At 48.0% G+C, this 25,431-nt stretch overlaps 2 protein-coding genes across 2 annotated transcripts; one reads left to right on the top strand and one right to left on the bottom strand.

The window, feature by feature from the left end:
* Positions 1-9,606: 9,606 nt before the first annotated feature.
* On the top strand, positions 9,607-9,930 carry LOC105979356 (60S ribosomal protein L35a-like; the record flags this gene model as incomplete). The annotated part of the gene is made up of 1 exon (XM_045292925.1): positions 9,607-9,930. A coding segment is annotated over one exon (324 nt), but the record flags the coding sequence as incomplete, so codon positions are not given.
* A 6,197-nt stretch (positions 9,931-16,127) lies between these two features.
* Positions 16,128-24,634, bottom strand: LOC101658176 (carcinoembryonic antigen-related cell adhesion molecule 3-like). The gene is made up of 6 exons (XM_045292689.1): positions 24,571-24,634; positions 22,686-23,045; positions 19,809-19,817; positions 19,252-19,360; positions 17,243-17,272; positions 16,128-16,131 (listed from the first exon to the last, which is right to left on the bottom strand). Exons 1-6 carry the CDS (start codon positions 24,632-24,634, stop codon positions 16,128-16,130), a joined length of 576 nt encoding a protein of 191 aa, XP_045148624.1.
* Positions 24,635-25,431: the final 797 nt, after the last annotated feature.

Raw genomic sequence — 25,431 nt, 5'->3', positions numbered from 1 at the left:
TCGATAGCCTGTGCCATGGAGGACAGAAATAACAAAGAAAATTCACAGTAACTGAGCCACTACAATTGGCAGCCACTGGCCTCTGGGTTCCACATTCATAGGGTCCTGCTTTTTTTGTTTTGTTTTTACATTTTAGATAGCGAGATTCCTGTTGTCACTATCTGGGAGTTTTTGATCGCTTATCAATTGCAGGTAGGTTGTGTTCTAAGCCTCTGGTGCTCTATTGCACACAGTAATGTGAGAGTCTTGTTCTTCACAGGGTTGGAGTTGTGGCTTGAGATGAAGGGGTAATTCTAGTGTACAGAAAAGAGTAGCCTGTTTAGTGCCTTGAATTCCTCCCATGCATCTGTCAACCACAGTTGGCATCTTTCACCCATCAGTCAACCACAAGTCCATTAAAGAGTAAGTCACACCATTGTATTACAAGACAAAGGCAATACAGTATAAGCTGGGAACTTAGTGGATGTGAAGCCCACCTGCTCTTTCTTTGGGAGAATCCATCATTAGTACGCAAGTGGTGATTAAGTGAAGTGGTGATGGAAGACACATACATGTAGAGTGTCATATACGTGCTCACTGATCGCCTGATGTCTTGACCAACCATGATTTCTTCACCTGAAATATGAGCTATCCCAGATATCTTTCACGAGATCTGGCGGTACAGTGCCTTAAGCATTGGGCTGCTAATTGAAAGGTCAACAGTTTGAACCTACTAGCTGTGCCCTGGGAATATATAAGGCTGTCTGCCCCTGCAAAAGTTTACATTCCCAGAAACTCCAGGGCAGGGGTCCTCAGACTACGGCCCGCGGCAGCCCACTGAGGACATTTATCCAGCCCGCCGGGTGTTTTTGTCCAGTTTGTTTTTTTACTTCAAAATAAGATATGTGCAATGTGCATAGGAATTTGTTCATAGTTTTTTTTTAAGCTATAGTCTGGCCCTCCAACGGATCTGAGGGACAGTGAACTGGTCCCCTGTTTTAAAAGTTTGAGGACCCCTGCTCCAGGGAGCAGTTCTCCTTCCTCTGGAAAATCAGGTCAACTTGATGGCAATGGGTTTTAATTTTCAATTATACAATTCTACATTGGCTGGCCCAATTTAGACCTTCCTTTTCAAGAAAATTCTTGATGTGGGCTATTTGGGGACTTCTCATTGTCCTTGTTTCAGAACTCTTAATCAGAGAGTAGCTAAAACAAATGGAAGAAATGATAAAGTCAAAGAGCGGAATAGAAAAGTTCAAAGGGCGGCTCAAGAAGATAAAGAAACATACTCTAACGAAATGTGCCAAGACCTAAAGTTAAAAACCAAAAGGGAAGAAGAAATTCAGCATGTCTTAAATTGATAGAAGCAAAGAAAAAAATCAAGCCTTGAGTTGAAATATTGAGATTCTCTGGACAAAATATTCGATGATACAGAAAGCATCAAAAGAAGACGGACACAAGTGGGGGAGGAGGGCAGGGAGGGAAAAAGAGAAGCTGATACCAAGGGCTCAAATAGAAAGTAAATGCTTATAAAATAATGATGACAACATATGTACAAATTGTTATAAGAGCTGAATTGTAAAAATAACCCCAATACAATCTTTAAAAACACAAAAATGAAGATGGAAAGAATACACATAATCACTGTACCAAAAATAATTTGTCGACATCCCACCATCTCAGCAGGTAGCATATGAGCAAGAACCAATGATGCTAAAGGAAGTTCAAGCTGTACTGAAAGCATGAGCCAAAAACAGGGCTCCAAGAATCAATGGAATATGAATTGAAATGTTTTAGCAAGCTGATGAAGCACTGAAAATACTCAATGGTCTATGGCAGGAAATTTGGAAGACAATTACTACACTAATTGACTGGAAGAGATCCCAATTTGTGCCCTTTCCAAAGAAAAGTGACCCAACAGAATGCTTAAACTATAGAACAATATCACTAATACCGCATGCATGTAAAATTTGGCAGCAGACCATCCAACAAGAGTTGTAGCAGCACATCAACGGAGATGCCAGAGGTTCAGGCTGGATTCAGAAGAAGGGATATCATTGTTGATGTCAGATGGATCTTGGCTGAAAGCAGAGAATACCAGAAAGATGTTTATTTGTGTTTTCTTGACTATCCCAAGGGATTTGACTGTGTGGATCATAAACTATTGGTAGTCTTGAGAAGAATGGGGATTCCATAACACTTCATTGTGCTTGCGTGGAACTTGGATCAAGAAGCAGTTGTAAGAACAGAACAAGGGAATGCTGGATGGTTTTTAAATAAGTAAAGATGTGTGTCAGGGTGGCATTCCTTCATCATACTTACATAATCTGCAATGAGCACATCATCAGAGCAGCTGGGTTATATTAAGACGAATGCATCAGCAGGATGGGAAGGAGATGTTTTAACAACCTGCACTATGCAGATGACACAACTTTGCTTACTGAATCTGAAGCACTTGCTGATGAAGAGCAAGGATTGCAGCCTTCAGTATGGATGACAACTCCATGGAAAGAAGACCCAAATCCTCACATCTGGACCAACAGGTAACATTATGATTAAATGGAGGAAAGATTGAATCTGTCAAGGATTTCATCTTGCTTGGATCCACAATCAATGCTCATGAAAGCAGCAGTCAAGAAATCAAATGACGCATTGCACTGGGGAAATCTGCTGCACAAGACCTCTTAAGAGTCTTGAAAAGCAGAGAGGTTACTTTGAGGACTAAGGTGGCCCTGATCCAAGCCATGGTATTTTCAATTGCCCCATGTGCATGTGAAAGTTGGATACTGAAGAAGGAAGACTGAAAAGACTAGATGCATTTGAATTGAGGTGCTGGCGAAGACTATTGAAGGTAACATGGACTGCCTAAAGAACAAACAAATCTGTCTTGGAAGAAGTATGGCCAGAGTGCTCCTTGGAGGCAAGGATGGCAAGACTTTGTCTTACATACTTTGGACATGCTGTCAGGAGAGACCAGTCTCTGGAGAAGGACATCGTGTTTGGTAAGAGAGGAATGATCTCGATGAGATGGGTTGACACAGCGGCTGCAACAATGGGCTCAGACGTAGGAACACTTGTGAGGATGGTGCAGGACCGGGCAGTGTTGCCTTCGGTTGTGCATAGGTATATGTGTTGGGATCAACTCGATAGGACCTAGCAACAAGTCTTCAAATGAGTCTTAAGTAAATGGCTTGGACACTGACTAGAATAGTCCTGAAGACAGCTCTGCTGGTGACCTGCTTCAAGAACTCAAATATTTGGGCAGTCAATTGTTGCTCCTAGTCACCCTTGCCCCCAAATCAAGGGCCCAACCTGGCTACAGGCACCCCAGGATTACGTGGAGTCAGGACCCCTGAGACAGTGTCTGAGAAAGGGGTTTCCTGGAGCTGAACGTTCAATGAGGACCCCAGGGGCTCCTGAAGCCAGAGCCTGAAATAGTCCTGGAGTCTTCTCAGGGAAAGTTCCTATGAAGGAGTCTAGGGAAGGTGGACTGAATGATCTCCCCCTGCTGTGTTAATTCTCACCTGACTTCCCTTCTGTAGGGTCTAGATTCAGGAAGGAATTCTGAGCAAAATGCTCAAATCCTAAGAATGGAATATGTTGGGGAGTACGGGCCCAGAAAAAGGGTCCAAACCAGCCAATCGCTTGATGTAAAGTAAAATTAACCCTTCCCCACACCCAGATGTCAGAGGGGAATTACTCACGATATACATGGATCTGTCCAGTCAATATTTGAAGCGTACTTGTTAGGTAGCTAGCATGGGGACAGGAGTGTCCATTGCACATGCTCAGAGGTCCAAGCTTCCAGCCAGGAAGGGATGGTACACCTGCATTGGCCCATCTGGGCCAGGTGACTTCAATTCAACCAAGGAGTTGACCAGGCTCATTGACCACGCCTCCCAGCAGAAGCCCTGAAAAGCCAGAATCCAGAGCCTGTGGCCCTGTCTGCTTCTCAAGCTGTTCCTCAGAGGCCATGCAGCGATCTCCTCTGGCTTCAGGACTCCACGTGCAGGGGTGAAGTGCCCTGCGGGTGTTTGTGTAAAACCTGAAGCTTCTTCTATCTTTCATAAAACTCACTTGGGTCACAATCCAGGATTCAGAGTGAATTCAAGAGCGAAGCCAAGAGCCGAGGTATTTCTCCCACGAGAGAGATCTAACATACTGTCTATCTTTGTTGCTAGTTGCGTGTAGGTTCCTGTGTCTGTCACAGTGACATGATGTAACAGCAGGGACCTACTGTGGTATCTTATCTCTCGACCTGTGTGAACAGGCCCCTCAGTGGCTTTTCCAATTGATGCTATATATTTTACAATGTGATACCTGGACTCTGTGCTGTCCCCTTTATGCCAGATATAGAATAAAGCCTCTACTTCTAAATGATTTCAGAGAAGACCATCCTGTCCTTCGGCAGCAGGGCCGGGCAGGGATTCAATGATGAATTGTGCTGTGGTGGGATCACTGTTAACTCCTTGAGAGTAACAGAGAGACTAGGAGGGAAGAGAGAGAAAGTGACATCAGCACTCGGATGATGGTTTTGGGAGGGAGAGCTGGGGCTCTTGAGTCTGAGCTGGTCTCTTTCAGCCCTGAGTCCTGCGGTTTAGGTTTTTCAAGGTCATAACCCCGTTATTTCCTCTTCTTCTCATACTTTCTGCTTGGTGTCGGTCGGCACGGCTCCCTGACTGCCTTTGAGTATCAGCTCTCATTCAGCAGCGTCCATGGAGGTTGCCATCCCTGAACCTCGTTTACAAACCCCCTGTCCTCCCTTTCTGACTTTTCCCTGCTCTGTGCCCTCCGTGGTGGACACCAACATCTGACATCACATGCAAATCTGTTTGTCTAGCTCTCCCCTAGATGTGAGCTCCACAAGGGCAGGCACCTACCCTGTTCTATCTTGCACCTCTAGTGTCTAGATAGGCCTTCAAATGCCTGGGAGAGGAATCAGTGAAGAGTTCTAAGGCCCTTCCACATCCTGGTTATTTGTCCATGGCTAAGATTGGTCGGGAGGCCCAAGGTTTAGTGAGCCTTGTTAAGATGTCCCCTACATAACACATTGACATACATTTTGATTCCATCATCAGTTGTCTAAATGGATTGCTTGGGGGATGCTTAATTTAGAAACTGTGCAGCCATTGAGGTTTTACTCCACCACCACTCCCTTTACCAATTTCAGTTCAATGACATTTCCTGTGGCTATCCCTCCCTCCTTCTTTGTCCTTTCTATTCAAGCTCTATGGATCCCTGGTGATGTAGTGGTTAGGCATTGGGATGTGATCCGCATGGTCGGCAGTTCAAAATCCCCAGCAGCTCTGAGGGAGAAAGACTGGGCTTTCTACTCCCCTAAACAGTTACAGTCTTGGAAACTCACAAGGGGATGGTATGAGTTAGCATTGACTCCAGGGCAGCATGAGTGAGACACAAGCTCCATCAGAGCTTTCTGTAACCTCCTAGACCCTTGACCTCCCCAGAAGACCCCATCTGGACTCTGTTCTTCCACTCCCCCACCCCAGGGAATTGTCTTCTCTTACCCGTGGGAAGTGGCGCCTGAGAGGTGGTGTCTTCTTTGCTGGGAGAGACTGAGGGGGGGCTCCATATGTCCCTGCTGCCTGCTCTCTATGGGAAAGAACTCCAGCCCCAGAACTGCTCACAAAGCTTGTGCCCCTGAGGTGTCAGCTCTGCTGTCCTTCCTTCCTCAGAGCACCAAGCCCTGTCCTGGGGTGGGAACTTCCCCAGGTCATGTGGTCTGGGGGCAGGGTGCCCCCTAGGACGCCTTTCTTCTCTCTTCGTTTTTCATTGCTGTCCCTGAATTTCCTACTTTCCTTTTCCTTTTTGTCCATGTTTGGGTACCTGGGAAATGCTACTCACTCTACCTCCTCTGGCTCTATCCTCTTCCTACTCTAAGCTACTCTTTGGAGTGAAGCTTGGGGCCCTCAGCCTCCAGATCTACATTCTCTTTCAACCTGTGACAAGTCGTTTCTGATGTCAACTTGGGTGGGCCAAGATTCTCCCAGGATCTGATCAAACATAGTGAGCCACTCCATGATGGGCTCTTCTGTGAAGCAGCACGCAGTTGTGGGGCAAACAGACCACCTTTAATTCAGGGTGTGGCCTCCTCATAGTGTAAGTTGACAGAGTGTTGAAGCTAACTGACCTCTTCGGCTGGATTTGGACCCTACATCTGCTTCATCTATTGCCTGATGATCCCCAGGAGACATCTGAAGACTGCCAACCTTGAACTCATCCAGCTGATTGGATTCATTCAGCTCAGCATTCACCAGTCCGTGAATGCCTTCTGCTTTTAGCCCCTGCAGTTACAAGGGTCAGGAGAAGCCTTCAACTCACATCTGACTCAAATTGGACTGGACTTAACTGATTCTATAGCTGGGTGAGTCACTTCTGGATATAAATCTTCTTCTATACACACACGCACACACACACACACACACACACACACACACACACACACACACACACACACACACCACTAGTTTGGCTTCTCTAGAGAACCCAGCCTAATACATTTTGCTTTACTCTTCAGCCTAAGAGGCCAGAGGTTTTATCAGAACATCTTTCCCAGATAAGTTCATCCAGCTGTACATTAGAATCACCTGTGAGACTTTATAGAGTAGCCAGATGTCCAGGTGATGCCTTAGAAATGCTTCCTCTTCAGCTGCACAGGTAATGTTCATGATGCCCAGCCAGGCTGAGAACTTGTCTTCTGCAGGGTAGGGTGGCTTCTCATCCTCTCCTGTGCACAAAGGTGGCCATGCTGCTAAATCTGATTCCGACTCTGTGTGTGAGTCGGACCTGAGAGTGCATGTAACAGGCTATTATATTAGGTGATGCCAATCATACCAGCCTATGAACCACACTTGGAATAACAAGGCTATCTGGGACTCCCGTGTATGAGAGTGCAACTCACATCAGAGTTGGTTTCTGCTCTATCCTGGTCTTGGGTCTGTCAATAACACCAGAGAAGGAGTTCTTTGGGTCCCTTAATCCACGGATGATTTCCCTCTGTGACACAGAAACCCAGCAGGGCACCCAGGTCTGTCCAAAGTTTTCAACTGCTCTAGGATAGTTGGATTTACTTCCTGCCACAAGGTCACATAGAGGCTGAAATGATAAAGCTGAGCGAGGATGGGTAAGCGGAATCGGCCTTCTATCTCTGGGGTCACCACCTTGGCCTTTGCTTCTAGGGACAGAGATATGGAATCCTGGTGTCCAGGAAACAGTTATGGTTCCTAGGGCATGAAGAGGGAGGCTTGCTGCATGTCCCAAAGAGAGAGGACTTGCAGTGGGAGAAAAATGTTTCAGAGAGATCATGTTGTCGTAAGTCTGCTCGGTTAAGTGGTGGCTCAGAACCTGTCTGTGTTTACCTGCCTATCCTGGGCAACCTCTGTTCTCTTCCTAGTTGAATTTTCGGTGCCCACCCTATGGTTCCCTATGGGTAGGGCCATGTAGAAAGTAGGGAGCTACACAGGAGCCCTCTATATCACAGAGCCCCATAAAGGAGGGTCAAGACAGAGCTGACATTTAACAGGGACACAGAAAGGTCTATTGAAGCAAAGGATGGGAATCAGATCCTACATCTCCCATCTTCTTAACCCAAAACCAGGTTCTTGTCCTACGGAAATAATACCCGTTTCCTGCATTATGTCCTCCTCCAGAGGGCTCAAATTCAACACTTGACATTGCACCAGGATGCTGACCAGGCTCCAATGGGTGTCACTTGGTCCGTACCTGGTACAAAGATGGGCTCTGACCTCTAGGCTGCTTGGAGAGCCTTGGTTCCTGATCGCTGTGGGTCCCCAGGCTGTCCTGACACCCTGAAGTACAGGGTGAGCCCAGGGAGGTGATGAGAGCTGTCCAGATGGTTTCTGGTTTGTGTCTAGAGAGCTGTCCTTCAAGGTAAATGTGCTGCCTGTGGGGCAATTCCCAGTGTTCAGCCTTTAAAGAAAGGCTTGGGTAGATGTCTTGTATGCTGTGTGAGCAATTTTAGCCTGGGAGACTAGTTCCCCAATGTCCCAAGTCTCTTTCCATCACAGCTCTGGGGTATCATGTTAGTTTCACCTGTGTCCCTGTTTGAGGAACTGTGGTTTAGTGGGTGACGTGCTTGGGTTAATGACTGCAAGGTCGGCAGTTTGAAACCACCAGCTGCTCCTTGAGAAAAAGATGAGGCTTTCTACTCCTGTCAAGAGTTACAGTCTTAGAAGTCCACAGAGGCACTTCTACCCTGTCTTATTGGGCTGCTATAAGCTGGAATGGACTGAATGGCAGTGAGTTTTGAGTGAATGTCCCTATTTGTTGTAAACTTGAGTCCTACCCACAGAGTCCAAGCACTGAAACAGCTAGGGGTTGAGGGGTGAGGGGAGAACCTGCCCAAACAGTGCTAGACGGTCACTGTCACATACTTCTTGCAGCTCTCTGTGACTGAGGGAAGAGACTATAGAAACAGCACTATAGGAACTCAGCCACATAATCCCCTCTTGCTCTCTATGGTTAGTTAAGAAGAAGGTCTGCTCAACTGTGTTAGAGTGGACCCAGCCACTGTTTGCTTTTTGTTTTGTTTTTCTTATGATTCTTTTCTTGCACCACTTCTCAGAGTCAACCCCTGAAGGACTCAGTCACTCGCCCACCTCTAGCACTTAAACCAGCAGTATGATGGAGACAGCTGATATTGTTGGTCCACACGATGAGAGAAGAAAGGCTGTCACAAACAAGTGACCAATACACCAAGCCAAAAGACCTTCCGGAAGAAGAAAAGACATTGGGTCTCCCAGAAGAAGAATTCTGAAGAATACTGTTCAGGTTTCTATGGATGGAAAAAAGATCAAGGAAGATATGGTAAAAATAAATTAAAACCTAGAAACCAAAAGTTCGGGGAGGAGATGAGCCAGTTAGGGTGCAATGTAGCAACGATGAAAAATACAACTTTCCTCTAGTTCCTAAATGCTTCCTCCCACAGAAGAGAGGGTGACGGACAACAGAAGAGAGGGTGAAGGGAGAAGTCGGACACGGCAAGATATGACAAAATAATAATTTATAAATTATCAAGGGTTCATGAGGGAGGGGGGAACAGGGAGGGAAGGGAAAAAATGAGGACCTGATGCCAGGAGCTTAAGTGGATAGCAAATGTTTTGAGAATGATGAGGGCAATGAATGTACAAATGTGCTTTACACAATTGATGTATGTATGGATTGTGATAAGAGTTGTATGAGCCCCTAATAAAATGATTAAAAAAAATTTTTTTAAGATAAAAATTCAGAGTAAGATTATACAATTAGACAACACTTTAAAAGAGCAAAGGAGTTAAATTGAGGCCAGGGGCAGCCAAATTAGTGACTTGAAGACAAATCTCTTGATTCCAATTTACAATCAACAAAGAGCAAAAATGTCTGAAGAAAGCCTAAGAATTTAGTGGGTTACTATCAAGAGAAGTAACATACCTCATTGGTATTCCAGAACAGGAAGAAACCAACACAGAAATCACAAAGAAAGCAATAAGATCTTCCATCTGAAGTTTAGGCAAAAACTGTGGAACGAGGCCTCTGCTTGCCTTTTTCCACCATATTGGAGCTATAGAGGCCTGCTGGGAACAGGACTTCTAAACGGCAAATACGTCTGGAAGGCTCTGCTCTCAGGCCACTTTTGCTGGCTGTAAACGGGGTCTCTGGAACCAGAGGGAGCAAGTGGCTCTTCTTAAAATTGAGGGTTTTTACAACCGAGATGAAACAAAATTCTGTTTAAACAAGAGATGTGCTTATGTGGACAAAGCAAAGAACAACACAAGAACTCCTGGTGGCAAACCTAACAAAACCAGAGTCACTAGGGGAAAGGTAAATCGTTCACATGGAAACAGTGGCATGGTTCAGACCAAATTCAAAAGCAACCTACCTGTTCAGGCCATTGGACACAGAACCCATGGGATGTTGTGTCCCTCAAGGATTTAAACTTTTTGAATAGCAAATAAATAACATTGTGAATTTGTTTTTGTTTTTGTTTTTTTAATGTGGAAAGAAGTAGATGCAGAAAGGTCAGCTGACCTTGACTGGGGACTTGATTGATGAGTTAAGTGTGTCTTTCTTCAGTTTCGATATGAGGAGGGGTTGGGAGTTGGATGGTACCTGGGTAGGTGAAGTCCCAAGCATCTTCTCTTCCTAGATTACCTGGATTTATAGAGTCAGTATAAACCTGAGGGCTGTGGTATAAAGAGAGGAGGCTATTATTCTGAGGTAGCCTGTTGTGACCATTGGCCCAGGGAGGGAGGACCGAGATGAGAACACCCTTGCATTAAACCATTAGGTCTATGATATCAGCAGGTATCACTCTTGTGACCTTGGTCAGATGCATGCATTATGTGAGAGTTCAAGGTCTGGAAGAGTTATCACTGTTGTGCATTTACATGAAATGATCCCCAGTATCCAGGGACTCTGACCACAGGTTCCTGATGAATGTTATGGAGATGTGTCTGAGCAGGTTAGTGTGTTGAGAGTGAAAAGAGCCTTAGGCACTTGACTTCAGCCCATTAACAATGGGAGCCATGCATTTGTTTTAGCAGAGAATGTTCTTAGTGGATGACAGGGAATCCTGCTGCAGCACAGCATGGAGTGTGAGCCAGGGAGAGCATGGCAGGTCCAAGATTCTGTAAAGAGGCTTCTTCCATAGATGAGACTGGAGTGCTAGAAATGCAGGCATGGAGGAACAGAGGTAAAGGAGGTTCAGATAATAAGGTCTGGGGTGTGGGGGCAGGACTTACATAGGACAAAGGTCAGGAGAGCTTAGAAATGTCCCAGGTGTATTTTAGGGACTGTTTCTGTGTCAACACCCTAAGCAGGCATGCCTGGGGCAGAAGCAGATGCAACCGATTCACAAGGTCAGAGGAGGTAGAGATCAGGATCTGGGTCTCAGGAGAGAAGAAGGGATCAAGACAGTGCTTTGAAAACCATTGACTTATGGATGAGAGGGAATATGTAAACTTAGGGAGTGTGTGTTTTGGGGGGACTCAGAAGTGTCTCACACACTGAAGCAAGCTGGCCAAGATGACATCATTTTGTTGACTGCTGACTGACCTACCTCTTTCTCCTTTTCTTCTCAGAAAGCCCCGCTGGGGATTGATTTCAAGATGTATTCATGTGTACCCGGAATTAGGTCATTATAATTAATCTTGTCATTCTTAATAGCATTCCTTTTTGATGTTGTATCAGGATGTTATCATTAATCTTACTATCCTTATTTTGTTACCCAGGATGTTATCGTCAATCCTGCTATTATGGTTTTTTGGTAACAGATGTATCCTGCTTCGATCAAAAGAATGTTAACATGAATTTTGCTTTCTGCTTTTGTCCTACACTTGTTTAGGTCCCTGTAAGCTCTGATAATTTCACGGCTTAATAATTGCTAAATAATTGCTTTTAGATTCTTGCTGTCTGGTAAACCGACTAAAGACTCTTCTAAACTTCAAGATCTAATAGTGGCTGCCATTAATTTGAACCTGCAACAACAACATCCCTGATATGGACTAAGCTGAAGCCAAAACCCAGGAGGGGTAGGAGCAAGGGGCTCCGTGCTGTCCCAGCCCTGCTTCAGCTGGGATGTAGCCCACCCCACCCCCCTCCTCTCGAACTCCTGGTGCCTGCCTGGACGAGTGACTCCTGGATTTCTGCCAATAACAGGACTCCTGGCACTGGGCCTGGCAGGCACCACGCCTTCAGCCTGGACTAAGGCACAAAAGTTATTTCTGAACCTTTTTCTACTTATTTGTATGCTTTGGGTCTGCAACTCTGCAGTGCCTTTTCTAAAATCTTCTACACACACACACACACACACACACACACACACACACACACACTTTCTCTCACCCCGAACAAAGGCCTCTGACCAACCTCCATTTTACCAGCCATAAAGCCAGGCTCCCCTCCCCCTCCTTGGCTTCCATTGTGTCTCTCTCTGATTCAAGGTCCCTGTCTGCTGGACGAAGCCACAGGCCTGAGCCAGGGAACCTTCCTGTTCCGGAGAGTCCAGGGCTCTCCCATGGGTCCCTAACCCTGATCGGGATGCCCTAGGGGTCACTGGACCGCTTTCTGACTGACAGGTGTGAACAGGGACCAGGGTATGCCCTTCTCTTCTGTCCATACCCCCTGAAGTTTGAGACACTATGGGGAGCCCCCAGTCTAAGCCCCCTAAAGACAGTCATTTGGGGTGCTTACTGGCCAACCTCACCAAGCTGGGCCTGGCTCTGGACATCTGCCCTAAATGCCTAGTCTTTTTCTGTAATCAAGTTTGGCCTCAATACCAATTGGACAATGAGTCGCACTAGCCAGAAAATGGCACCTTTCGATTTTAACATCTTCCACCACCTCGACAATTTTTGTCAGCAAACTCACAAGTGGTCTGAACTCCCTTCTGTCCAGGTTTTTTTCTTTCTTTGCTTCCATCCTTCTGTACTACCTCTCACCCTGCTCAAGTTCTCTTAGCCAAACACTCTCTTAATCAGGCTCCTGACAGTACTATTTCTCGCCTTGCTCTGAACCCCCTGACTCCTTGTCTGTGCTCCCAGTAAAGCCTCCTTCATATTCTGGGTGCCCCTCCCCATCATCTCCCTCTGCTACCTCCTCCACTACCTCCTCAACTCCCCAAAACTAAAGTGACTGCACCCCAACACCCGTCCCTTCCCAAGAGTCAGGCCCATCAGGCTCCCTAAAGTCTCTCTCTCTTCCCCCTTCCCAGATCCCTCCCTATCAACCTCCTCTAAATCAACACCCACAGCCTCTCAAACCCCACAGTCACCTGTTACCTTACTCAGGCTTACAACCTCACTCAACATGCTATTTAAACTAAAAAGCTGAAAGTGGCCCTCAAACCCCTATCCGTGACCTGGTAAACATGGCATTTAAAGTTTTTAACACCTGAAAGGTACAAGCAGAAACAGTGCCAGAATCCCAGGCTTGCCAGAAAGCTAATTAACAAATCCAAACCTTAATTGCTACCCTAAGGCCTGCAGGAGGGAAGGGTCAGAAGACTCCAGGAAGTATTGCCCACTGTGGAATCCCGCTTCAAATGCTGCCTACAACCCCTTGTCTGCCATGTGGTCAAACAGAACCACTGGAAAAGCGACTTCCCCTTGGCACCTAGCTGCGGAGAGTCAGTTCCTTCAGACTCAGACCCACCGTTGGCACTACTGAGTCTGACAACCGACGCCGACTGAAGACTCCCCTAACTCAGCAACCCATGTGACCCCCGATCATGCCCAAAGTAGCGATCGAGGCAGCAGGTAAGCCAGTTTCCTTTTTGGTGGATACAGGCGCTACCTTTTTATCCCTCGCCTCCTTCTCAGGCCCAACTTTCCCTTCCCTGGTCTCAGTTACCCTCCTAAAACAGTTCTAAGGCAAATTCAGCCCAACTCCTTTAACTTCTCTCTCCCTCCAAGGCACTCTTATCTCCTTCTGCTGTTATCTGTTTAAGCCTGTGCCCTACCCCCACCACTCAGGGTTTAGCTCTAAATAAATGCCATCATAAAAACATCCAACCACCAACTTCAACTAATGAAATACTTTGCTTTCTTGGCTTTGTAGATTTTTCAGGCATTAGATCCCCAATTTATCCCTTATAACTAAGCCATTAAACTCCCCGCAAGTAGTTGCAATAGCCTTTATATGATGCAACAAAAGTGACTCCCAGCAGACCTTTAACCCTTTACTAACACTTAGTTAATACAATTTTCACATTCAGTGATTGTTTACGTTTAGATGGAGACAGTAAGCTTCAGAAGGTCAAAGTAGGTTGCAAATAGTCAGGGGAAAAGTTGAGTAACTTATTATAGAATGTCTGGCGGTGCCAGGGTGTGAACAAAGCTTTAAAGTTTACAGAGAGCTGTTTTCAGAGAATTTGATGAGAAAGAAAAAGTACATGTGTTCATTGTAAGAGAAAGATCGCAGTGCAAGAAATGTGAAAAACATCAAGCTGACAGTTCCCCAGGAACACATAATTGCCCACAGCCTGACTAACTCAGGCCAGCCTCACCCCTCTCACACCCCCTGTCACTGCCCAATGTCCAGCCACAGCTAGTCTGTTACTTCACAAATCAGAATGAAAGTGGCTTTTCTCTGCATAGAGTTTGCAGATATAATATAACTCAATACCCACATTTTCTCCAACCCCAAAGAATCATTTTAATGCAATGAAACTGTAAATGTTGGTGCAAAGGAATTTTAACTGAATGTGTAAATTTTTCCACAGCAAGACTTCCTAACACATGTCCCTCCCTGCAGGGACAACTTACAAGTGTTGTTATAATGTTAATTGCTCCACACCACACCCCTGTCTCCCAATTGCCATAGTGCTGAACCTCACCAGGTATAGACAAACAGAGTTGGAATGGCTCACCAGGTATACACAAACAGAGTTCCAATGGCTATAAAATCTAAAAACTAGTTCTGTTTCCAGTGACTCCTCAGGGCTGTATTCTTACCTGTCCTGGTGGGCCTTAGTTTTGCCTCCTCCCTGGCAGCAGCATGGATTTCCAGCAAGGCCTTGGGGCACAGCAGGCTCCAAACACAGAACTTTAACAGACAACTCCAATCCAGCTGGTCATAGACTCCACCTGAGAGTCTCTCACCTCCTTACAGCAGCAGCTCACATCCCTGGCACAGGTAACCCTTCAGAACTGTTGTGCATTGGATCTGTTAACAGCTGGCAAGAGAGGTACATGCATGTTTCTAGGAAAAAGTGTTGCTACTATATTAATGAATCAGAAGTAGTTAAGCAAAATTTAAAAACCATGGCCAAATAAATCAAGAACCACCACTGGGGCAACGTAGCCACCACGCCCTGTTTCCAAAACCCTATCGTGTCCTGAGGCATGCCCCTAGGAAGACCCCTGGTAATGATTTGCTTGCTGTTACTTTTAGCCCCCTGTCTCTTTAAGTTCCTTCAAGAATGAATGAGAGACATATCCAATCTAGCTGTTAACCAACACTTGTTACATCATTACAGCCTCCTGCCTGCTGATGCTAGTCTGGACCATTCCAGGCCATAACCACCACCACTCCCCAATTTCCCAGTACCATCAGGAAGTAGCCAAATCAGATCTCGACGCCCTTTTTTATCACTAAAAGGCTGGAATGTATGCACTGAGATGAGGCAGGTTAGGGCCCCGCTCCCCTGTATGTCCCTGGAGGTCAGCAGCTGTCCCCCTGAAATGAGGAGACCAAAGAACAATTCCTGGAATGCCTAATTCCCTGAGAACCAGTCGGCCTGCCTGCCAGAGTTCATAAACCTTGCTGCTGCAGCATAGACCCCCCTCTCCCCGCTTTCCTTTAAAAACTCCAGACCCTGGGCAAAACCTGCGATTCCCCTGGGCTACTTGCTAGACCATGGGGCTTCTCCCGGGAGCTTCCCCCTAATAAAGCTATTTCTGTTTCTGCTCTCCCTTGGTCCTGTCAGTTATCTTTGTCCGTCTCCTTGTGCCTTGGTTTACCTCTCACTCGTTCTGTGCCTCAGTTTATCTCTATGCCCCCGATGATAAGGATTGATTGTTTCTCCTTGTGCATTGAACAGGCTGGACATTTCATGCTGCTCAGTGAAATAGACTTTTGACCTGACAGTGTGAGGACTTTTGCTGACCTGCTCCTTATAGAAACTGGTGGAACTTAAAACAAACAAACAAAAAAACACACTAGCATCAACTGAAGGAACAGAGACTTCAGTCAATACGTGAAGCAATCCAGTCTGTGTAAGAATATTTCCAAAAAGTCACTAAACCTATGCACTCCTACAGCCTTCTACAATAAAAGGGAAGGTGGGAGAAAATATGAACCCCCCCACCTCCCACAAAACACAAAACTCTGAAAAGGGAAGAATCTGATGTCCTGTGTCACTATAGTATTATCACCCAAATGTCCGATTTTAAAGGAAAAAGCAGAAGGTGTATGTGGGGACAGGAAAATGGACCCTTCAAATGAATGAAACCACATGACCAAAACCAACCTGGAGGAAGCCAGAACACTAAAGTCAGTCAAGTCTTTAAAATGAGTGTCTGACAAAAACACGGGAAAACAAAAACACGAAAGGAACGCTGGACCAAGAACTGGAGGGAAAGCATAGCGTAAAAACCATGGACGGAGTTAAAGTCGGATGATCGAAAAGGCACTCAACTGAAAAGAGAGACGACATGAGAAATAGAGGTAAAAACACACAAAATATATAGAAAACAAGCGGTACAACGGCAAGTGTAAATCTAACTGTATCAATCTGCATTTAATGTGAACTTATTAACCATTGTTTCCCAAAGTGGGTGATGCTGCCCCCTGGCGTTCACTGGAACACACTCCCAGAAGGCTGAAAGAGCAGGTACCTATGCTTGCTTTCTCCTGATCTATGTATGGGATGCAGGACAACAGTTTGTCATTGCAAGGGGGCACTGAGTAAGTTTCTTCTGAAAAAGGAAAGGAAGCCAAATAAGTTTGGGGAACCTTTGGGTTAAACAATCCAATCACAAAGCAAAGGTGGTTAAGCTGAAATAAATAATAGTAATCCAACTATTTATTACCTTTAGGACATACATTCAAAGACACAAATAGACTGACAGCAAAAGAGAATGATATCTCATGCCAACTTTACCTATAGAAAATCTGGGGTGGTTATAGGCACGTCAGACAAAATAGATTTCAAAAATAATACTAGCGATGTAGAGAGACATTTTATAATGATAAAATTCATCAGGAAGCAATAACAAGTATAAACTTATGTGACCAATAGCAGAGAAGCCAAAACTGACAAAATTAAACAATAGTATTGCAGGCTTCAATTGCCCGCTTCAATCACGAGAAGGGCCACAAGACTAAAGATCAACACTTGGATCAAGACTTGAACAAATGCTACAACCAGAAGCCGTTCCTGTGGGTAGCTAAGGAGCCCCTGGCACTGTGGGGTTGATCCGGCAGTAAATGTTTGTGTCAGGGGTTAGTAATTCCTGTAAAACAAACAAATAGGATGTGAGAGAGCAGCTTAAAGAAGATGATCTGAGCCCCTGTAACTTTATCTGAATGTCTTAGAGTTTCTCCCTGGTTTTGAGCTCCACCCAAGTTCTGGGCCGGGCCATGCTCAGGATGGACTCAGTCTCCCAGAGACCCTCCTATGGTCGCCAAACCTATTCCTGTATTCCCTCCTGTTTCCTGGATCTCAAAGCACACCCAGGTGTGAGGTGGGGTAGTCCTGAGTCTCCCTTGGACTTGTGGATCCAGAATATGCCTGGTCAACACTCACCTCATAGATGGGAACAGCTGCCGGGAGGGCCTGGCAAGGGAGAGATCGGACATCAGAGGATAGACAGGAAAGGGGCCATGAGGGCTCAAGCGAGCTGGTGCCAGAGCCCAAGTTGGGAAGGATTTTGTCCTTACAACCTAGAGCTCTTTTGGGTCATTTCTCATCTGGAGCAACCACCCTAACAGAACACCCCTCGCATTCATACTTCACCCCACTCCCTTGTTAACTGCTGCTCCTGGGTCACTCTGTGCTCCTCAATTGATTCCAAAGTCCTAGCCATTATGTAATATAGTGGTTATGTATTGAGCTGTTATCCACAAAGCCAGCAGTTCAAAGCCACCAGCCATTCCTTGGGAGTCAGGTGAGACTTTCTACTCATGTAAAGAGTTATAGTCTCAGAAACCCACAGGGACCGTTCAACCCTGCCTTGTAGGGTCTCTATGAGTCGCTATGAGAATGAAATCGATGGCATTGAATTATTGTTTGTTTGACCCACTATGGACACAGAATGAGCTCAGGACAGGGCTGGAATGCTCCCTGAACCTGAAGAGGAGCCCAACTCCTACCCAGCAGGGTGTTAACCCATTCCTGACTACTGTGAGAAGAGCACTGGTCTATGCTGTGTTGTGCTGTGAGCTTGGCTAGTCTCCTGCTCTGTTAGGACTCCCTAGTTCAGAGGTCTGGAGGGGATAGGCTTACCGGTGAGGCAGAGCCCTTGGAGTGACCTTGGCCTGGAAAGCAGAGATAAGAGTTATCATCTAAAATCTTGAAGAGCGTTTGGGCCCCTTCTCCAAGAAACCCAGGGGACAGAGAGCATCTCCAGCGGATTGACCTTTAGACATGTGGGGACCAGGGGAGGAAGTGGACTGAGGAGATGCCCCTGACCCCAGGTGCTACAGGTCAGGGTTGACATGGCCACTCTGGGGTCTTCTATCCTTCCCTGAAGCTCCAGGAAAGGGCCAGAGACCCCTGGGGGCGAGAGTTAGGAATGGACAGTGTGGGGAAGCTTCAAGGATCCCATATAAGTGTGTACTCACTGAAGGTGGTTGATGGGGGTTGCTGATGTCCAAGGTCACCATGGCTGCAGGTCCTAGGGAAGGTTAGGTTATTTATGAGGGTGCTCATAGAGGTCACAGAGTCTTGGGCCAGAACAAAGGACAAGGGAGGGACCCCATTTTCTGGAGGAGCATGGAGACTTCCTCTCTCCATCACTGTGGTGCTGGGATTGGATGGCCTAGCTGGGGAGAGACCTTAAGAAGTCACACCTGTCCTGGACACAAAAGAAAAAGGCCTTGAGGCAGGTGCCAGCTCAGGACAAGGTTGACCTCAAATGAACCCAGATCCAGGGACGGGTTAGAACCACGAGAGAAAGGAATAGCAGAATCCTGGTCCTCAATGAGCCCGCTGGGCGAGCGTGGTGTCAAGACACCTGGGGAAACTCAGAGCCCCTAGATTCTCACTAAATGTGGCAAGCTTCCTAATAGAGACCCTCTCTCTGTTCAGGCCAGATGTTAGAAGGGGCTCGCAGCCTTGTTGACCTGGGTCCTTGTCTCCTATGTGAGGGTTGCCGCTAAGGCGTCCATGGTCTCTGGGGCGGGGGCGGCGCTAACCCCACCAGGCTTGGTACAGGTCTTTCTACATTCTTCTGTATGACCTTGGCCAGGACACCCCCTCAGATCCTGAGTCTATAAACCCTCCAATCCAGAAGGGGCAGTTCCCCAAGCACTTACTACCTCCCAGGCATCACTGTGGGTCTGCTGTGTGAATGCACTGGGGTCAAGGCCATAAATTGTCCTGTCTAGATGAAGAGGCTGTGAGACCCCAGCTGGAGATCTGCACCTGGTGGGAGAGGAGCCTGGATAGAGGGAGAAGGGAAGGTCTCTGGGGGCGTTGGGAGCAATGGAGAGATAATCCCAGCCTCAGAGGATAGACCTTCCTCTGCCTGAGGCAGTGGGTGGGGAGGTGTGGGTAGGAGGCAGGGGATCAAGGTGGTGGTTATGTGTTCATACCCTCCAGTCCTGTTGAGGAACAGGAAACACCCCAGAGCAGCCACCACAGCCACCCCAACCAGGACCCCGGTCACAATGCCGGCAATGGCCCCAGCAGAAAGGCCCGGGGCTTGTCCCTGTGCTGAAACGAGAGAGGAAAGGGGATGAAGGTTTAGTGGTATTTGAAGGAGACCACAAGGGGCCTTGCAGGCGAAAGATCTTGTTGAAGCAGAGGAAATGCCACCCAAGGTTGGTGTGTGTTGTCACCACAGTGTCCCCCAGGCACTCTCTCTGCCTTGGTTGCTACACTTTCTGTTTCCTGGGCGTGAAGGCTTGAACTCGCTCTAACTCTGTCCCTCCTCCACGTTCAGCCAGCCCCACATCCTGTCCACGTTCCTTCTCAGGCTCCTTTCTCTCTCGTACGATACCTGTTCTCCCCCGATTCTCCATATCCATTACGAGTGACCGTCTTTGAGCGCTGGTCCTCATCAGTACCACTCAGCCCTGATCAGTTACAATATGAGCGACGGTCCTCAGAGCCTTCGGCACGCCAACCAAACATGGGAAATGCTTCTCACCTGATTCTTCTGTGTCCCATGAGGGAGGAGGTGTCCTCCCCACGGAACGTCACAGAGCTGCTGAGTGAAGAACAAGTGCTTAACCTAGATCTGCTTGGCTTTACAGCTGGTACCCACAGAAACACTAAGAAAAACTGCTGCTAACATTGATGGGCCTCTGCCTCTGTGTGTGGCCCTGGGTGAAAGGCTTCTCACCTCACTGATCTCATCACACACACCCTAAGATCCAGGTGAGGAACCCGAGGCTCAAGAAGATTGACTGTCTAACCGCTGGTCAGTGCCGGCAGCGGGAGAGTAACTAGATTAGGTAGTCTGGTGGCTGGGCTCTTTGCAGGCTGTGAAGGGTGTCCGCCCACCCTGGTGTCACATCACACCCACTTACATCCATTTTACGGCGGAGACAAAGTCAGTGCCTTGGTGGACGCAGCGGACTCTACGGGGAAAGAGGTGGGGAGGGTGGGACAGAGGTCACTCACTGCTCACACGCAATGTGACTGGGTCACTTCTGCAGACACTGACGAGGTTGGAGGCTGCACATTGATAGGACCCTGCATTCTCTCCCCAGACATCCCTGATGATGAGAAGCCGCTTGTTCTGGGACCACGTCATCCTCTCAGAGGGCCGCAGACTCTGGTCGTTGAACAACCAGTGAATGGCGACGCCCGCGTCACTCTCATGGCAGGTAAAGGTCACCGACTCATGCTCTCTGACCGTGGTGCTGTTGGCCGTGACGTGGGGCTTGGCCACTGCTCCTGCAGAGAAACCGAGAAGGGGAATCCGTGATAGAGAGCCTGGTCCCGGATGAGAGCTGTCCTTGGAATCCCAACTGCTGGGTTCAGGAGGGAAGGTTCGTCAGAGGGTGATTGACAGTGAAGGGGGGCGGGGGCAGTACTGCCTAAACTTGGAGACAGTCGGATGCCTTAACTGACCTTCTCTGAGGTCTCCCTGGGCTGTGCCACCACCATCTCCCTCCCAAGTATCCATATCTGGTCACCTCTTGGCCCATGGTTTTCTCTCTTCCCAACACATGTGTAGACACTGACCACATTCGTTCTATGTCTGATGAGCCTCTGTCTCTAAAACTCCAGAGTCCCTCGGGTCATTAGGATGGCTGGCTGGAGAGAACCTGCTTCCAGGCAGGGAAGTGCTTCCTGATATTTTGCTAAAGGATGTACGGGGTGGTGGCTGCATGTGAGACATCAGGCTGCCGTGCAACCAACCCACCACTCCACAGGAGAATGACGAAGTGAGCTGTCTACTTCCATAGACATAGAAAATCTAACTCCCGAGGGAGTGACTTGATGGAAGAATTATAACAGCTAGGCCCCCCATGGACCAAGTGGGTGTCAGATGCCTGTACTCTCTCTGAGGTGTGGCACCCCAGGATTCCTTCCTCCTCCACCGGGGTCTTGCATCCATGCTCTGTGGTGTGGGCTGCGGTCAGCTCACAAACATCCTCCCAGCTGCCAGACTGCGGTCTCCCCACATCATAGGGGTGGAACTGCTCCCTGCTGCTGGGCACAATGGACAGGCTCCTGTAGGCGGAGTTTACACCCTACTGATAATGGTTCCTATGGAGACCCAGGGAACAGGTCAAAGTTAAGCTGCCATCCGAAATCTAGGATCCGCTCATCTTGTCACATGTATACCCCCAATCCCTCCTCTTCCTATTGTGTGTACATCCCTAGACCACCCATCTTATTGCTGTATAACCTATAGTGCAACCCCTTCCTGTGACTTATGTCTTTACCTGTAATTAGTGGGCTTGCACCCCCCTCAAAGGTATCTAGGCCCGGGTCAGCAATAGAGCACTCTCTCTTGCTGGGCTCTCACTGGTCCTGCTCACTTCTCTTCCCTCTCTCCTCTCCCCTCCTCTCTCCCCTGTTCCCTTTCCCCTCCTCCTTCCCTTCCCCCTCTCTCCACGTGGACCACCAAGCTGGGTTGAGGTGAGCACTGCTACCATGTAATGTGTCTGACTGCATTATTGTAATATCTCTCCTCTACCTCTCATGCTCTCGATGACTTTGATGTATATATATACATCTCAACTGTACAATTGTGCATTACTGAACCCATGGGTAATAGCAGTGGGGGGCAGGCCCCTCCACAACCTTATACTACACTGTGGGAACACTGTACCCACCCACTGATGTAACTCTCCCATCATCCTCTTTCCCTCACTTAGGTACCTGGCTGCCATCAGTGGGCCCTGGCTCCTTCCTGGCCAGGAGGAAGGGCAGGTCCTTTGCTGCCTGTTGTTTCACGCTGCCTGGTTCCTCCCCATCTGTCCTCTCTCCTGTAGAGGGAGAAGAGGGTCCAGTCCAGTGTTTGAGCCTCGGCTGTTCACGTGTAGCATGTGGGCCACTTGAGCAAACAGGATGAGCGTGAGTTCAGGGGCAGAAAGTTAGATCATGTGAAGATTCAGCCTCAACCCCACTGAAGTATTTAGAGCTGAGAACATCACTGTGACCCAGCAAGAAAATGAAACTCATTTCCACGGGGCTCCCCTGCGCCCTGTTGGTAAGGGTCTGCCTGAGACCCACTGGCTTTTTCCTCAAGGTCATGTGCAGATGGAAGGCCTGAGACAGACCTGCCCTCCTCTAGTTAGTTCCAAAGTGTTCCCAGTTGGCAGGTGGGGAGTGGGGATGGGATCAAACCATCCTTGTTTCCAGCAACAAACCCCCCACAGTCTGTAGCTGGAGAAGGAAATTGAGTACTGTGTCCACTGTCTTTCCCTGAACTTAAACCCCAGTCCTGGGATGGGATGGAGAAAGGGACAGGGACACATCTGAGGCTGACCAGGGTCTGAATTCTCCAAGTGTGAAGGAGAATGACCTGAACTTGACCCAGCAAGGCCCCAGAGGGGGAGTCACTTACGGTACACATGAAACTGTCCAGACACGAGCTCACGCTGTAAGTGTTCGTTTAGGACTTGTAAGGTGTAGGTTCCTGTGTCCTTTAGGGTGACGTTCCGGAACAGCAGCGTTCCATTGGGGTATATTGTCTCTCGACCACTGTGGGCCACCCCTGGGGTAATGGTTTGACTCCGTGCTCTGTATGCGAGGATTTGGTGGCTGATCTGCACCTTTCCCCCTTTGTACCAGCTGTAGCCATACGGATTCTTTGGCGGATTATGGACAAGCAGCAGGACAGCCCTCCCTTCGGCGACATTGACTGGCACGGATTCCATAGTGAGTTGGGCGAAGAGGGGTGTGTTCCAGAAGGTGAAAAGTGAGACTAGGAGAGGAGACAGAGAAATCCGTTGGTGTTTGGCTATACCGGCATGAAAAAGAAAGCCCTTGAGATGAAGCAGGGTTATTTCAGCCCTTGGATATGTGCAGGGTGAGTTCTCTTCTCAGTTCAAGGTCAGCATCATAGAACATGGTCACTGAGACTGTTCCCTGTATGAGCCGGCTGCACCCCCATTCCCCTAGATCAATGAAGTTGCTTCCTACCTTTCTCCTGTGTTCTCCCTCTGCTCCAGCTACCCTGGCCTCTACCTTTCCACAAGCACGTGAGGTAGCATAGCCGCCCCAGGGCCTTTGCACCTGCTGCTTCCTTGCTTCTTCCCCCTGCCTCCACCTGCCTCGTCCCGTCACTGCATTCAGGTCTCTACCTCGTGTCCCCTCCCTGCAGAAGACTCTCCTTCACTCCTAATCAAAGCAGCGTCTCATCTCTCTTCCCTCTCTCACCTCCCTCTGCTCTTTTATTATTATTATTTTAAAAATACTTTTATTGGGGGCTCTCACATCTCTTATCACAATGCATCCATTCCTCCAGGGTGTCAAGCACATTTGCACATGTGTTGCCATCATCATTCTCAAAGCAGGCTCTGCCCCCTTGAGCCCCTGATGTCAGCTCTCCATTTCTTCCCCCTCCTTCCCCCGCCCGCCTTCCCTCACGAACCCATGGTAAGTACCTGCCACCACATGATTTGCTTAGCGGGTTACTTTTCTCCCCCTATAATGTGCAGTGTGAATAGGGCAGGGGCTTGTCCCATTCGCAGTTGAATCCAGGCTTCTAGAGCAGGCCTGGCCGCTGTTGGACTTTGGTTATTTGATTGAGCCAAGGAATAGAAGGCAGTCTGAGGCCACCATCCCACCCAATGCCTGTTTCCTTTGTCCCTCCACAGACTGGACTGTATTTCCCCTGAATCTAAATGGGATGTCTGAGGTCGGTGCGTCAGGTCAATGTTTCAAGCCCCTGATTATGTCGATTTGAAAACAAACAAACAAACAAATGAACTTACTGCCCATCAAGTCCATTCTGACGATGACCCGATAGGACAGGGTAGAACTACCACTGTGGGTTTTTAAGATTGTTTAACCCTTTACAGGAGTAGAAAGCCTCCTCTTTCCCCAGTGGTTTCGAACTGCTAACCTCGCAGTTAGCAGCCCAATGTGTAACTACTGTACCACCCACCAGGCCTCCTCCTATGCTGTTGGCGTGTTGATTTTTTGGCGGGGAGGGGGTGTGCATTTAATTTTACACACAGGGCAGCTCCTGTTCTCGGTTCTCACCTCTTCGTAACAGAGGAGGGTTAAGTTGTTGAAGGACCCAAACAAAACAAAGCTGTCACCTTAGAGCCAGCCCTCAGAGCGTGAGTGAAACTATTCTCTCAGGATCCATGAGGTCTCCTTGTGGCCCAGGCCCCACTGCTGGGTCCTCTCCCAAGCTCCGAAGGTGGACTCTCTATCCCTTCCCCACCCCACCCCCTGGAAAACCTTGCCCGTCTCAGCTCTAAGGGATCATTCCTTCTTACCTGTGACCAGGGGCCCCCACCAGAAGATGGTCCCTTTGGGAGGAGGACCTGGGGGGCTCTTCATGGGTTATTCAGATCCACAGGCACCAGAAGCTCTGCACAGATCAAGCAGCAGACAACGGGGCAGCACAGCAGCACCTCCGCCCTGCTAGGGAGCCAGCACCAATCCGCCCCTAACTCATCGGGCTCCCTCTGTTACTTGGGATAGGGTGGGGACTCGGCCCTGAAGCCAGTCTCCTTCATTCCTCCCCCTTCTCCCCACACCTTCCCTGCCACGCCTTCTGCCTGAGCTGCATTTCCTGGCAAATGCTGAGACTTCTGCTTTCCTGTCTTGACAACTTTCTCCCACGCCCCCTCCCCCACTTCCATGGGTGGAGCGCATCAAGCCCTTGGGGCCTCTGGTCACAGGGCATCTCACTTGGCAGTGGCCCAGAACCCCTTGTGGGGCTTTGGTTGTAAACAGGTGGGATCGACCACACCGCTATATTAATCATTAAAGCCTTTATTTAACAACTGGACTGAGAAACCTCTTAATCCAGAACAATGAAATTCCAAACTTTTTACAGTTCCAAAGCAGGGAACTGGCTCAAGATGAGGGATATTCTACCCATTATATTCTTATCACATTGGCAGGGTAACGGGGTTGGGGGGAACAGCACTGTGTTAGTTACATCATCTGGGGTCAATTTGAGGATTAAGAGTGTATGGGGTAGAGTCTAGCCTGTCAATCAGAATACAGTGAACCCTCGTTTATCGCGGTTCTAGACCCTACCGTGATAAATTAAATTCCGCGAAGTAGGATTCCTTATTTGTAAATCAAATATTTTCGTAGTTAGAGCATAGAGGACATGAAAAAACACC

The sequence above is a fragment of the Echinops telfairi genome, unplaced genomic scaffold, assembly GCF_000313985.2.
Source record: "Echinops telfairi isolate 266 unplaced genomic scaffold, ASM31398v2 ScPeMD7_655;HRSCAF=1070, whole genome shotgun sequence".
In the NCBI taxonomy this organism is placed as follows: Eukaryota; Metazoa; Chordata; class Mammalia; order Afrosoricida; family Tenrecidae; genus Echinops; species Echinops telfairi.
This window is presented reverse-complemented; position numbering and strand designations above follow the sequence as displayed.